General features: G+C 38.9%; 1 protein-coding gene across 1 annotated transcript in view; it reads right to left on the bottom strand.

The window, feature by feature from the left end:
• Positions 1-15,797, bottom strand: part of LOC114045684 (collagen alpha-1(XXVIII) chain-like) — a 56,912-nt gene that overhangs the window by 29,437 nt on the left and 11,678 nt on the right. Inside the window, exons 5-7 of the mRNA XM_027865776.1 lie at positions 13,741-13,785; positions 8,670-8,738; positions 4,037-4,099 (exon numbers count right to left, since the gene is read on the bottom strand). Coding sequence (XP_027721577.1) covers positions 4,037-4,099; positions 8,670-8,738; positions 13,741-13,785 — 177 coding nt within the window. The remainder of the gene's footprint in view (positions 1-4,036; positions 4,100-8,669; positions 8,739-13,740; positions 13,786-15,797) is intronic.

A 15,797-nucleotide genomic window follows, 5' to 3' on the forward strand; every position in this document is an offset into this window, starting at 1 on the left:
CAAGATGGCGGAGGGAAAGCAGCAACTGTCTTGTGCTCTCTCCCAAAGCCCTCCAAATACCTAAAAAAATGGCTCTAAACAAATTCTGAAGCAGCAGAACCCACAAAAAGGCAGAGTGAAACAAATTTCCAGCCAAAGACAGCCTGGATGGTTGATCAGAAAAGTATATCGCACTGGGTGGGGAGAGGAGGGCAGTTCGGTGTGGGCGCGCAGGCCTCAGCGACCCTGGAGCGGGCCTCAGAGGACTGAATCACGGGCAGCTGCGGCGGTTTCCAGACTTCTCAACCCACGAACACCAAAGACAACTTAGAAGGTCAGTGGGAAAAGTCTGTGACTGTGGTGAGAGAGCAGCTAGGTCTCAGCCGCAAGTCTTGAGCACAGCCCAGGGCCGCGGCTTTTTCCTGAGCTTGTGGCCCACAGACTGAGGGGAAATCGAGTGGCTGATCAGAGGGGGATTGCAGGGATCTCTTTGCCAGTGCTTTACTGGTGCTTGGATCTGGGTCACAGTTCTGAGGGGCAGTCCTGGAGCGAGGAGGAGTGCTGGTGTGGTGAAGCTTGTGGTGGTGGTAGAGAGGAAACACCTCGCCCCTTATCATACCACCTTGGAAGAACTGAAAATTTTCAGGTCCCTAGAAGTACCTCTGAAAACAACTGTACAAACCCCTGAAGCTTGGGACAGTACACTCTTCACATTGGAAGCAGACTTTTACCTTAACAAAGAGTTTAAAACTCAAGTAATTGGCTGAGATCATGAGTAAGCAGCGCAAAAAGAGTCAGACTATATTATCTTAGTTTGGTGACAAAGAAGATCAAAACATACAACCAGAAGAAGACAACAAAGCCAAAGTTCCTACATCCAAAGCCTCCAAGAAAAATGTGAATCAGTCCCAGGCCTTGGAAGAGCTCAAAAGGGATTTTGAGAAGCAAGTAAGAGAAGTAAAGGAAAAACTGAGAGTGATGCAAGAAAATCATGAAAAACAAGTCAACAGCTTGCTAAAGGAGACCCCAAAAAATGCTGAAGAAAATAACACCTTAAAAAAATTGAGAAACAAAGACTAGAAGCAAGGAGACAAATGAGGAGATTATTGCAATAGTCTACTTGGAAGGTGATGAAGTCCTGAACAAAGATGTGTAGATGTCACCTACTTTAGGCCAGTAATTTTACATTTTATTTGTTATTCACTTCCCCTGGACCACCTTTTGAAAGATCCAAATCCAAATTCCAGCCATCATAAACCTGACTGGATGATCAGGGCTGGTCACTGAAGTAGGCAGTCCCCAAGATCCGGGCAGGTTTGATGTTCTGTGCCAGAGGCACATAAGGGCCTTCACCTCTGGGTATCTAAGCCAGCACCAGAGGTCAAGTTTCTGAGAGCTAGATGCAAGTAAGGATCCATGACTCTTCCTTTTCCCTCACTCCCCAGTCCCTATATCTTATCCATTTCTGAGAATCGTTGATCTTACCCTCACTGCATCTCTCACATCTATCTTCTCTCCAGGCCCTTATGTGCCTCTGGCATGGAACATCAAACCTGCCTGGACCTTGGGGACTGCCTACCTCAGTGACCAGCCCTGACCATCCAGTCAGGTTCATGATGGCTGGAATTTGGATTTGGGTCTTTCAAAAGGTGGTCCAGGGGAAGTGAATAACAAATAAAATGTAAAATTACTGGCATAAAGTAGGTGACATCTACACAGGGTTAGGAAATAGGAATAATTCTAGTAGTTTTTTTTTCCTGCAGTCACCTGGGTACAACTTCATTAACAAACCAAGATGTGTTTAAGGACAGAATTTGTGCCCCTGGCTTTAATAGAGAACAAGTGAAATTGGTGATACTGAAAATTTCTTAAGACTATAATAGTTAATCATTTAGACATGAGGATAACAATGATATATATTTACCAGGTAGCTCCCTTCCCTAAAGGAGTCACAAAGCAAGCCTAATAACATTATGTTGGATTTCTGACTAGAAATTTCCTAATGAGAATGAACAGTTTTTTTTTAAAAGAAAAAACTGAGCAGGAACGAAGATAATTTGGTATCTATCTAATACCTTCCAATACAGTTGGAAAGCTGCAATGAAGCATGTGAAAATGCATTAAGAGAGGAAAAATTGCTACACAAAACCCAAAACAAACCTACAAGCTGTAAAAAATCGTTGCTTTCTTTTTAGATATACTTTGAATATTTCTAATCTGGCTCATCTCCTAGCAAGCTTGTGAGCTGGATTAACTGTCATGTTAGGGACTCAGCTGGTACTCAGTGACCCTCTGGGCTTCTTTGCCTGTATAAAATATAGCGGGAGATGCTTGGCATCTCTTCATTCCTTTATGAGTGAGAAAATAATGCCTTCATCTATGTCCTGAAATGGCTATCCTCACCCTGGGCCCATGCACTAATGAAAGCAGGGATGATCTAGAACAGAGTTAGGCCTCCAGCTGGTAATTCTACACAACTATTTTTGCTTATTCAAGCAGTTGTGGGTGCACCTCATATTTCCTAGTGGTATTTTCCTCTCCATGACTCCTAGGAATAATGGATGAAAAAAATTGGAGGAGGGGGAAGAATTCTTCCCCTTCTTACTCTGGAAGGTAAGTTGCTCTCCCTTCTGCATGCTGCTATGGCGAATTATGAGAATCTACAAAGGAGCTGTGATTTTCTCCTTGTGGGGTAATTCTCAGTATGAGAACTCCCTCCACCAGGCAGATTCAACATATCTATGGATTAGCAGATGAGCCTTAGCTTTGCCACTGGCTACCTATCTGACTTTGGTCAAATCACCTTAGTTTCCTTATTGTAAAATGAAGCATATGGACTAGAATACATCTTAAAATTCTTTCTAGATCTAAATCTATGATCCTGGAAGAAGTTGCTTGAGGAACAGAGAGATTGAGTTACTTGCTGAGGGTTACACAGCTCATGACAGAAGTAGGATTTGAACTCAGTTCTTCCTGACTCCAATCCTAACACTCTATCTCCTATACCACAGTGTTGTTCAGTTTTGAAGAGGATCAATGACATCATAGGTGGTGTCTTGACTTGTGTGTGAATTGGATTTAAGTGAGGCAGAGTTGCACAAAGTCCATCAGCCTCACTCTCTCTTCCAGAGTCATTGAAGTCCAGTGGCAGGACAAAATTCAAGATGACTGGCAATGGCCTGGGATGCAGTGGGTGATCTCGGTGTCTTCAATGTCTGACCAAGCTCTAAGTGGTCCACAGCACCTGCTTCAATTGCCTTCATGGCTGTTGGAACAAATTGTTCTCATCCACCCATTCCAAGAAGGAGTGAAAAAGTGACCTTTCCTGTTAGATCTCATATACTTTGTTTTGCTGCTCTTATATGTACTGATGTAATACTGTGTCTACGTACAATTCTTCCTTTAAAGCTCCTGTAATAGGAAGAAGTTGATGACAGAGGTCAGATTTGCTGACTTAGAGGGTCTGTAGGGGATGGAAGACTGCAGAGAGGTGGCTGAGGGTATGAAGCTGAAGCATATTAACTGTGGGACCTTCTTACCTTTCCCTGGCTGAAGTTTCCTCTATTAAAAAATGAAGGAATTTTGCTAGGTGGTCTCTGAAGTTCTTTCCAGCTCTTCATCTATGATCCCATCAAAATGAATCTCTTGTTGGGGGTATGAAGCTATTCTGGGTGCTTGGGTGGTGCTAAAAATGTAGAAACTTGGCCATAGCCTGGTAGGTGGCAGTGGTATTTGTTCTACCTTCTATATGCTACATTCAAACATGTATAGTGGCCATGTTTCTATCATACGAACTAACCTATTTCAGTGTTGAGAGTAACCTTATAAAAAGTAATTTACATATTCAAGTTGGGACCAACTGTGGTAGTAGACAATCTCTATCTTTACAGGGCTGGGAGCCTTTGCCCCATAACATCCAGGGAGTCAGGTGGATCTTTTTGTCCTACTACCTCTAACAATTTTTAAATGAATTAATTTTTTAAAAGGTGAATGTTCTTTCTTCTCTCCCCTTTCCCTCAATGAGAAGAAGCTGTAGACAATGAGAGGAGAGCAGTACCTTCTCTCTGTGGATCCCAGCATCAGGAAAGCTGGAAGGTGGATGTTGGGGTCCAACTTCACTCTGCAAGAGCAGATATAACTATTATTTAGCCCCTCTGACAGAAGAAAAGTCCCTTATGAGAAAGGAAGGGAATAAGCGTTTATAGAGAGACTACTATATGACAGGTACTGTGCTAAGCCCTTTACATATTTTATCTCAGAACCTGGTTCTTCGTCTAAGACACACAAACATGGCCACTCCAACAGATTGCTTTGATCTCCTTTCACTTCAGAACTCAGAATTTTCCCAACAGAATCAATCACTTTTAGTTTCAACGCATGTTTTCCTACGAAGAGGCAACAGAATGGGTTTGGACATCTTATTGGTCATAAATCCATCCATAAAACACAGACCTTTTTGGTTGCTATTGTAAACCCCAAATAAATTTTGCCTCAGTGCATCTTTTGTAAGGCCAAATTGATCTTGACAGTATATAAAATCACTTATACTTTGTTAGGGAACTGATGGATTTATAACCCACCTTTCCCCTCCTTCATGCCAATCCCTGGCTGCCCATGAGGTCCTTTCAACCCGTCAAAGCTGGCGTCTCCCTGCATGACCAAGTCACATTTATTTAACAATAGTAACCCGCAGCCCTGTTTTTGGCTCAGCAGAGTCACTAAAGCTTCTGGACCACAAATGATACATATTGAAGGAAGAAATGATGGCAATGACATGAATGGTTTTCTCTTGATTTCAAATTTTCCAGCTCAAGTCAATGAGAGAAAGATACTTTCTTCCTGGCTGAACAGCTTCCTCATGTTTATCCTAATTTTCATTAATGTTGCATGTAGCCCAACTTTCCATTCTCTGAAGGGGAAAATGTTTGTGGGAAAGTCCTCCTGGTTTTCCATGGAAAACAATCATCTCTTTTCTGTATGAGTGTATGCAGAGATGTCTTTACGTGCCTACAAATTCACTCCATTTGGAGGAAAAGAGACCAATAGAAAGGGATTTATAGGGATTCATATGTTGTGTTCTTGGTAGGGGCATACAGTGGCTGTAGGGAGTGGATTTTGGCTTAAAATAGTTTCATTTATTCATTCATTGATGCAACTAATATTTATTGCATGCCTACTGTTGTAAAGATGCAACATAGTGTGATAGAAAAAACACTTGATTAGAAGTCAGATAATTTGTGCTGGACTATAAAAGGGAGCCTTTAATTGAAGGTTTGACCTTTTTTTTTCTGAGGACAGATCAGAGTGTAGTAGAGATATAAAAATTGCATGTGCTCTCCTCTATGTGGTTTCAGAGGAGAATTTCTAGACCTCGAATTCCTGGTCCCACCCTGATCAACTTCCTTCAAATGCATTTTGAACTGAATTGATCCAGAAGAGTACAATGCCACAGAAGTCAAAGGTGGAATATGTCTCAAATTGGAAGACTTTGATCAATAGTGTCAAATGCTGTATACAGGTCGATGAAGACTGGGAAAGGATCATTGAATTTGTTGATTGGGAAGCCATTTGTGATTTTTGAGAGTATAGTTTCAGTAGAGTGGTAGGGTTCCAAAAGAAATTAGTTAAGCATAAAAGTGTTTGGTGAGGAAGTGGGATGTTGAGCATAGAACACTTATTTATGAAGTTGGTCTGAGAAAAGAGTTGAAGAAATAGGTTGGTAGTTAGAGGAGACAACAGGGTTTCTGTGCAAGGATCTAGAAGCTACTCTTTAAAGAAATCTCACTGGTTTAAGCTACTGTAAAACACAGTACTCAGGTCCAGTCCCAAGTGTTAGAGAGTTATTAGCTTCAGGGGTGATTGACATTGAGGTAAGAGTGGAGCCCAAAAAAGAAAATTCCTGCAACAGGTACAAAATTTAGACATGGCTTATTTCCTGGATTTCCTAACTCATGGAGTAACTCTTCTCTGGGGCATCTAAGAGCAGAATAGGTGCCAAGTATGGTTGCTTTATTTAAGGTCCTTTATTTTATATATATATAATATGTATGTATATGTATATGTACATATACATATATGTATATATAAATCATCCTTGGTTTGATATGATCCAAAATATTGATAATTTATGTGGAACAAAGACCTTGCTAGTATTCCTTCAAGCAGTCCATGATGCTGGCCAACTCAAGAGTTGTAAAACACTTTTCTAATTGCATATCCTCATTTAAATATGACCTATAGGTTGTTGCAAAGAGCCAAGTGGTTAAAGATGAGCCATTGCCTAACCAATGGAGAAGAGATCCTGAGATTAGTGGTGAATCTGCTCTTCTGCTGTGAATAAAGAGACTGCCATCCATTAATTCTCTGACTTAAATGGATCAAAAACTTTAATGGACCAAAATAGCCTTGTCATTGAGTCATGGGTAACCACAAATATGGGCACCATTCAGTTCTGTATGAAAAAGAGGACTGTTTTAGAACCTGGTGATCTGTCAGATGCAACTTCCAAGGCCACCATTGTGAGTCAGATATAATCTAACCAGGACTTCCTGGTTCTCTGTGGAACTTCATAAGAAGCCCAGGATGGCATCTCATAGTGGAAACAAATGTTTCTATTATGCAACAGGAATATATTTGCTTTTATGCAGACTACAAAGTAGTTTTTATATCTCATTATAGCAAATCAATTGGCATTTCAAGCTATAGATGTTGGTTTATGTTTTTATCAGCACAAGCCTTTTTAATAAATTAGATTTAAACATAAATTAGATGAACAAATTTAGCTACTAGGGTACATGATGTTAGCAAACCTTAGTGCTAACATATCTTGGCAATGGATTCTAAGAATGATGAAAGTAAGAATTATGAACTTTCTTGAGGCTGATTTCATTCAGATCCTTTCTTTAATGAAGTTTCCTTTTAGATTTGGGACCTGTCATTCAGGAAATTTCTCCCATTCCCCAAAACATACAATGATCTTGACTGAAAATGTCAGTAACTATTCAATTTCTGCCTTGGCAGTGGATAGAGTGCTGTGCCTGGAGTCAGGATGACTCATCTTCCTGAGTTCAAATCTGGCCTTAGTCACTTGACCTTGTTTCCATCAGTTTCCTTATCTGTAAAATGAGCTGGAGAAGGAAATGGCAAACCACTCCAATATCTTTGTCAAGAAAACCCCAAATGGGGTCATGAAGAATTGGAAACGACTGAACAACAGTGACAAAAAGGTAGACATAGCTAAATTACTTTATGAATTTCTTTACAAACTACTATGGAGGTAATGGCAAGAGTGTTGGATTTGGAATCATAGAATCTGGGTTCAAATCCTAGGTTTCCCATTTGCTACCTGTGTGACCTTGGCAAAATCACACCTCTCTGGGCCTTAGTTTCCTTATCTGTAAAATTAAGGGGTTGAATGAGATGTTCTCTAGAATCTCTTTCAGCTCTATATCTGTGACAGGGGTAACTATCTCTTTTTTTTGTCTTGGACTCATTTGGTCAAGAATAGGCAACTGTTTTGTTACTGTAAGTCATGGAACAAAATGCTAAATTTCAGCTAGAGGTCAGTGAAAGTAATGATGTAATTTTTTCCCTTTCAAGTTCACAGACTACCTGAAATCTGCCCATGGACCCATTGGTCCATGAATCCCAGGATAAGAACTTCTGATCTATTATATGATCATCTATGCGTTCATACGAGGTTGTTTTCTTAGTGAGCTGAAGCATTGGTGAACATGAACTAGAATGAAAAAAAGGATGAATAGAATAAAGAATACTAACTGTATTAGACTATATACACATTAAAAGTGAGAGGCAGCAAGGTGTACTGGATTAGAAGGCCAGCCTTGAAGACCTGGGTTCAAATCTTGACTTTGACATATACTAGTTATTTGAATGTTGGGTAGTCATTCAACCTCCAGGTGTCACAGATGTCTTTCTAAGGTCATTATGTACAGATGAATTGCTGGTCTGCACCAGTAAAAGGTATTTCTATATCAGAAGTTCCTTGTGTTAATGAAATCAAGGTTCATATAAATAGAAATTACCAAATAAAATGCCCCTTGCTACTTGTGAGTCATAAATTACAGAGATATGGTAAATGTTGGAGTGAAACGTTTGAATATCTTATGCACATTGCTTTTATTTCCAACCTAGCTCAGCCTTTTGGGAATTTTGTCTTATACAGGTTGTGGGCATGCATCAAAAATTCTTTGTTTACTTTTTTAAACAAGTGTATTTAGTGTCTTACAACTGAATAGGAAAGTTATAGGGCTCATAACAGAGGAAGACATTCACCCAGTAATATGACTTTGCCAAGCACAATTTTGTTAGTACCTAATGAGCACTGCCACAGCAGAGGCACAGCTGGCAAAGCACATAATTTTGCAGCCAAAGTAATCAAAAATGAGAAGTTTGTATTTGCATATCACATCTGCGTTATGGCTCTATTATATGTATCTACTTGTGCATCTGTATAATAGAAGACAAGAAACTCTGAATGGGAAGGCTTTTATTTCCCTTGAATAAAAATAAGAATTCTGTCCAGCTCTGCATCTGTGATGCCACGATCCTATTGTTCTCCTAAAATTTCCAAAATATATACAGAATCCCAGCTCTCTTATTACTCAAATGATAAAGATATTAATCAATAATCAAACCAGCTCTTTACTATTTTAAAAATAACCTATTACCTTTCTTTGAGGGAGTTCTTTTTCTGGAGGACCTCTTTCTCCTTGGACAATTTGATGTCCCTGAGATCCCTGGCAAAATAAAATAAAAACATCTTGCAATTTTGTCAAAGAAACGGTTTTTTAACATTTAATTTGGTGATATTTCTTTGTACATTCATACCTTCTTATGACTTATTAAAATAGAATTACTAGGGTGAATTATAAAACTTTGATAGAGTTGAGAAACCTGGGCTCTAGTCCCGGCTCTCTTACTAACTACTGTGTGACCTTGGGCAATTCATGGCTCACTTTGATAACCACCAAATCTTTTTCTACTTTACTGATACATAGGAAGTCATTTGAAAAAATCTGAGGCTAAAATGATAGGAAAGGATCACAGGGATGGATTATTTTTTCACCTAGGGGGGTAGGAAACGTGTCTGTCAATGTTAAGTCTGAGTGACTGAGGAAATGTTTGAAAAGTATCTTGGACTTCAATAGCCAATGTATTTTAAATCTAATGTAATTAGACTGCATTAAATCTGGTAATATTTTTAATGGTACATGATCCATCTAGTTAGATACATTTATTTATATGTTCAAATATATTTTCTTGGGGCAGCTAGGTGGCGCAGTGGATAGAGTACCAGCCCTGGATTCAGGAGGACCTGAGTTCAAATCTGGTTTCCGACACATAATACTTACTAACTGTGTGACCCTGGGCAAGTCACTTAACCCTATTAACCAAAAAAAACCCAAAAAACAAACCACAAAACCCCCCCCAAAACAAATATATTTTCTTTAAAATTTATCATTGAAAACATAGTCTGAAAGATCACCTGGCTCACTATTTTGGTATAGTCAAAACTAGATGTAGGCAGGTGAATCAGTTTTTTGAGAAGATTATCTAATCCATTTTATAGACCTTCAATAAAAATCTACACATAATTTTTAGATAGCTAAACTAGAATTATCTTGTTGAATATTAGTTATTAAAAAAGAGGAAAAATAAAGGAGATGAAGCATATGGAGGGAAACCATATAGAATGGAGATTTTCATCCCAACCTATTATTTTGACAGTGTAGGCTATTCATAGCAGAAAAGCCCTTCCATCAACACAGATGATCAATTGTCTATAACTTAAAGTTTTTACAGAGTTGCCTGTGCTTAGAGGTTAAGTTACTTATGTGTTTCCTCTGTTAGTATATGTCAGTCAACAAGAATTTATTAAGTGCTTGCTATGTGCCAGACACTGTGCACACAGTAGGCGATACACTGGAAATAAAAAGAAAAGCCAAAAAGACCAACCCTTCTCTCAAGGACTTCACAGTCTAATGGGGGAGACAATATGCAAGCAACCATGTACAAACAAGATAGAGACAGGATAAATTGGAGATAATCATTAGAGGGAAGATACTAGCATTAAGGGCAAAGCCTTTATGAAGAAGGTAGGATTTTAGCTGGGACTTAAGGAAGCCAGGAAAGCCAGGAGGTAGAGATGAGGAGGGAGAAAAGTCCAGGTATGTGAAGATAGCCAACGAAAATGCTGGGAGTTGGGAGTATCTTGTTTGAGGAATGGCAAAGAGGTCAATGTCCCTGAATTGAGGAAAAACTATGGTGGGTAAGTATAAGAGAAACTGGAAATTTAAGAGGGCACCCGCTTATGGAGGTCTAAATAAAGGGTTTTATTTTTGATTTTGAAGGTGATAGGGAGCCACTGAAACTTATTACTTAGCATGCTTCAAAGTGTGTTAAGTGATTTACATACATTGTCTCATTTGAGACTCCCAACAGCCCTGTGAGGTAGTCATCCATGTTTTACAGAGGGGGAAACTGAGGCTCAGAGAGGAGAAATAACCTCCCTCTTGTCACATAGTTAATAAGTGCCAAAGGCAAGATTTCAACCCAAGTCTTCTTTAACTCAGGAAGTGCACATGAAACAAGAGCTTTAGTTACTATTCGTGGGTATACACAGCTAACAATTTATTACTGTTGTTATTCTTGACTGGCAGGAAGGTTGTAGGAAAGGTGACCAATCTCCCCCAAGTTAGATTCCAAAGTCTCTAGTGGGTCATATGATTCTATAGGCCTGGCTTGCTATGGACTGTCAATGCTGTATGAGCAGTGAAATCCATATTTCCAAATTTCAGATCTGGACTATTATGTAGGTAAATTGAGTTGAGCAAAATTTCATCCAATAATATGCTGTTGGTGTGTAGCATAGGTCTGAGCGAGCTGATTGCAAGCGGTGTATGACAAATGCTTTTGTGCCCAATAGGGTTTTAAATTTCTAGACTGCTGGTTCATTTGCATTTCATAATTAGGAAAAATATTAGCTATTGCTCTGCATCTTGCTCTGCTATTCTCATGGAGTTCCTGCCCACAGATTGTTGAGAAGACCAAAGGACAGACAACATGTGAAAGTGTTCAGAAACTGTAAAATATTATACAAATTTAAGCTATTATTACTCAAATCTTTCCTTTCCCCTTCATGATCAGAAAAAAGCAAACATATTTGTTTTCTTTTCTATCTGTAGTCCTTTTTGATCAAATGGACCCTCTCAGCCCTATGGGTCAAATAAAGAGAATACAACTGTTATCAGGCAAATAGCTTGTGAAAAAAAATTGAAGGCAAGGGTTCTTAACTTGTCTATGAATTTGGTTTAACATTTTAATAGTTATATTTTGATGTAATTGGCTTCCTTTGTAATCTCACCTTTTTCTCTGCATTTAAGAACATTATTCTGAGAAAGGATTTATAGACTTCCCCAGACTTCCCAAGGAGGCCAGGACAGAAAAAGGATTAAGAACTCCCAATCTAGGTGAGGGGGGTGTGGTGGTGCAGTGAGGAGAACCTACCCTAAAAATACACAAGCTGTGTTATTTTAAGTATGTAGCTACTTTTTGTGAGGCATGACTTGACAAGAGCTCTATCCAAACCATTAAATAATTAGTTGTGTTATGATGGCTTCTATTGTATTTAAAACATCTAAGTATGTTTAAAAATAAGCTTTATTAGTTTTTGGGGAGGGTGTTAAAGACCTAAGAGATAGTGATTTTGTGTTCTCAGCCACAGTAATTGACAGCTGCTGTGATGTCACTCATTCAAGCAAGTGAACTCAAGATGCTTAAGACATTTGTAAGCCTTATGGAAGGAAACAAATCTTTTTTTTTTTTTTTTTTTTTGGCTAGGCAATGGGGTTAAGGGACTTGCCCAGGGTCACACAGATAGTGTTATGTGTCTGAGGCCGGATTTGAACTCAGGTCCTCCTGACTCCAGGGCCGGTGCTCTATCCACTGTGCTGCCTAGCTGCCCCCAAACAAGACTTTTAAAATTCTCTTAGAATCTCACATTTAATTTTAGAAGGCCAAAGAGCATTGCAGTTGTTGTTCAGTTGTTCTTCATGACCACATTTGGGTTTTTCTTGGCAAAGATACTGGAGTGGTTTGCCATTTCCTTCTCCAGCTCATTTTACAGATGAAGAAACTAAGGCAAGCAGAGTTAAGTGATTTGCCTGTGGTCAAATGGCTAGTAAATGTCTGAGGCCAGATTTGAACTCAGGAAGATGAGTTTTCCTGACTCCAGGCTCAGCATTCTATAGACTGTGCCACCTAGCTGCCCAATAGAGCATAGTTATCCTTTAAATAAAATGCCATTTTAAAAGAAGGTATTTACAACTATCATTACATAAAGATTTGGAAAACTAAGATCAAAAATATAACTTTGCTTTTTTTCTTGGGAACAGAATTGGAGTAGGAAACTTTCTCTGCATTGAAAACTAGTAGCCATTCTGCAACTTATGACCAGTGTTAGAGAGTTGCCTTAGCTCTCTAATTCATTTTTTTGAGGTAATTTTTTTTGGAGGTAATCAGGGTTAAGTGACTTGCCCAAGGTCACACAGCTAGTAAGGGTCTGAGGTTGTACTTGGACTCAGATCCTTCTGACTCCAAGGCCAGTGCTCTAGCACCACCCAGCTGTCCCTTAATTCATATTAAAAATTAAAAATCAATCCAATTTCCAAGCCGAACTCAAATGGGTGTTTCCATATGCTTTCCCCAGTGGCAAAAGACATTGGAACCTCCTTCTACTTCCCTTCCTGATTATCTGCTCAGCTAATCAGTTGCCTGCTGTTTGATACCAGCCTTCCCAGTATTTGGCTTCAGGTGACTGACTGCACACTCTTCCCTCCCCCCTTCAAATAGAAAACAGAAAATGTCAAGGGAAGCTCCCCTCCTCCCCTTTTCTCTTCTTCAATATATGTAGGCAGGGATCAACTACTATAAATGAGAATAGCTACTACAGCCATTTAAATTAACTGTCTTTTGGATTAGTATAACTGCATAATTTTTCAGAGAAGTGAAATTTTACTGCCATAGTATTAATTTTTCAAAATGTCTTTGAACATATTTTTCTTTATGCAACATTCCTGGATTCCTCTAGGTCAAGGGCTCTTAACATGGGGTCCATGGATAGATTTCAGGGGGTTGGAAAACTTGAACAGCGAAAAATTACATCATTATTTTTACTAACCTTTATAGATAAGAAATTAGCATTTCCTTCAATTTTTAAAAAATATTATTTCAAGAAGGGGCCCAAGACACAAAAATGATTAAGAACCTCTGCTTTAGATAAGAATGATTACAACGCCCTCCCTTTCATTGAGCCCTCAGACTTCTATACCATAATTACATTCTAATTTATAGAACAGTTATTTCTATACATTTTCTTCTCTTTACCACATTGTAAACTCCTTGAAATCAGGTATTCTGATGCTTCTCATCTTTGTATCCTCACCACCAAACACTTTGCACTGCATATGCCATGTTGGCAGCACATGAGGACATCCATAATCCCTCTACTTCTGTTCTTGACTCACTGTGGCCAAAGAAATGAATCACCCGGTGGCCACCTTCTGTTTATTAAACACATAGCAGGCATTTGATAAAGGTTTATTGAGTTGGTTTGAATGGTGTGAATGTTTTCATGTGACACAATATCAGTTCTACAGCTACTTCAAATATCTTAATATTAGGAGATGTATTCACCATTTTGAGGGGCAAGTTATCATAATAAAGAAGGTTGATACATACCCAGTCACCTTTTATCCTTGGAATGCCACAGTCACCTCTTTTGCCCTTTGGAAGAGATCATAAATATTATATACAACTTTTTAAAATGTAGTGCAGCATTTAAAATTTCTAACTTGGGGCTACTAGGGGGTGCAGTGGATAGAGCACTGGCCCTGGAGTCAGGAGCTGAGTTAAAATTCAGCCTCAAACACTTACTAGCTGTGTGATCCTGGGCAACTCACTTAACCCCAATTGCCATTAAAATTTTTTTTTAAACTTGCTTCTCAACATTTTCCTTATCACCATCAGTGACAACTGATGACCACCTGCCACCAGCAGGGAGAGAGGTACAGGACCTTTGGGAATGATAGCCTTGTCTTAGACTGTCAGTCCTACTTCTAGACATTCATTATTCATGTTATGAACTATGTTATTTAGTCACATCTATCCTATGGAATATTTTGAGTTATCATTTTTATTTTATAGATAAGATGTAAGATAGTAGAGATGTCAAGAAATACATTCAAGTTTACATAAGAGATATAACTTGCTTGGGACAAAAGGAGTCTGGCCCCAGAAGATGACATTTAATGAGCCTAATGCCTCCACAGTAAGTGGCACTTTTGCATCTGACCCTGGGTCCTCCCTTAGCCTGCACAGCATAGCCATTACCATCAGGGTCTTGTTACAACCACCAGGATGTCTGAACTCTCCTCTGGGTCACCCTTCCATCAACTGTTTTGCCCCAGGTGAAGTTATTCTGAGTTTTAGCTATGATTACATGGTCCAATTTGAGGGCCTGGAGCTCTTAGAAGTCCTTTTCAGTGAAATTACTCTATATATTATTTAAAAAAGAAAAGGCATCATTTTTTATGTTCTCAAATGTCATGTGTGGTGAGTTAAAGAAATGGCATGGGATAGTAGTTTAAAGATTTTTTAAAAAAAATTTAATTAAAAAAAATTAACCAAACTGTACATTCCCTTCCATCTACATCCCATTCCCAATAAAAAGAACAACAAAGCCTTTTGACAAATATATATGTACACATGTGTATATGTATTTATACATATGTATATTTGAATGAAGAAACAAGCACTTTATTAAATGCCTACCATGCCAAGCACTAAGCTAATATTATTTCACTTGATCCTTTTGATGACCCAGGGAAGTAGGTGCTATTATTATTCCCATTTTATAGCTGAGGAAATAGGCAAAAAGAAGGTAGGTGACTTGCCCAGGGTCAAATACCTAGGAAGAATCTGAGGCTGGATTTGGACTCAGGACCTCCCTGCACTCTATCCACTATACCACCCACATTGTCAAGTAAAACAAATTCCCACATTGGCAATATGGCTAGGTTATAGTGGGGGGAAAAGGGTAAATGCTGAATGTTTAAAACACCCTCTAATAATCTTTACTTCTCTCTCCTCCTGCAATTCTATTGAGATCTGCTGAACTAGGAAAGAAATGTGAGAGACTGGCTGGTCACTGAAAAGTAAGTGGTCTGACTTCATTCTTTACAGCATACTATCTAGTATATGTTTAATGATAAATTGTGTTAGGTTCATTCATTTAGAGCCAGAAAGAATCTTATGAGATGATCAAATCCAACCCCTATGTTTTTATAGATAAGAAAACAGAAAGGTTAAACAACTTGCCTAAGATTTATCACAGTGTATCATCCAGTCCCAGGAAAGGGAGAGGCAACAACCTACTGGCCCTACCACTCAAGGGTCATCTTGAAGAGCCACAGAAAATTTAAAAGACTGAGCACTGTAATTATATTTGGTATTATCATAGAATAGACCCAGCCCCCTCCCCACCCCGTTTATGCTTTGTAGAATCCTTCATACACAGAGCAATGTGCAACAAATTCTCTGATAGTCCATGTTGATATTTCCTTAGCCTAATGGGACGGGAAGCAATAAAAGGTGGGAGAGATGGCCTGGAGGGAGATTGGGTATGACCTCAAAGGACTTGCACACAATGCAAATGTAGGACCATTAATTTTTGAAAACTATTTGAGAAGCTGTGCTAAAAATCTTAGAAGTTACGCTAAATTTCATCTGTTTTGATA

Source organism: Vombatus ursinus, unplaced genomic scaffold, assembly GCF_900497805.2.
Source record: "Vombatus ursinus unplaced genomic scaffold, bare-nosed wombat genome assembly UNPS02014779.1, whole genome shotgun sequence".
NCBI lineage: Eukaryota > Metazoa > Chordata > Mammalia > Diprotodontia > Vombatidae > Vombatus > Vombatus ursinus.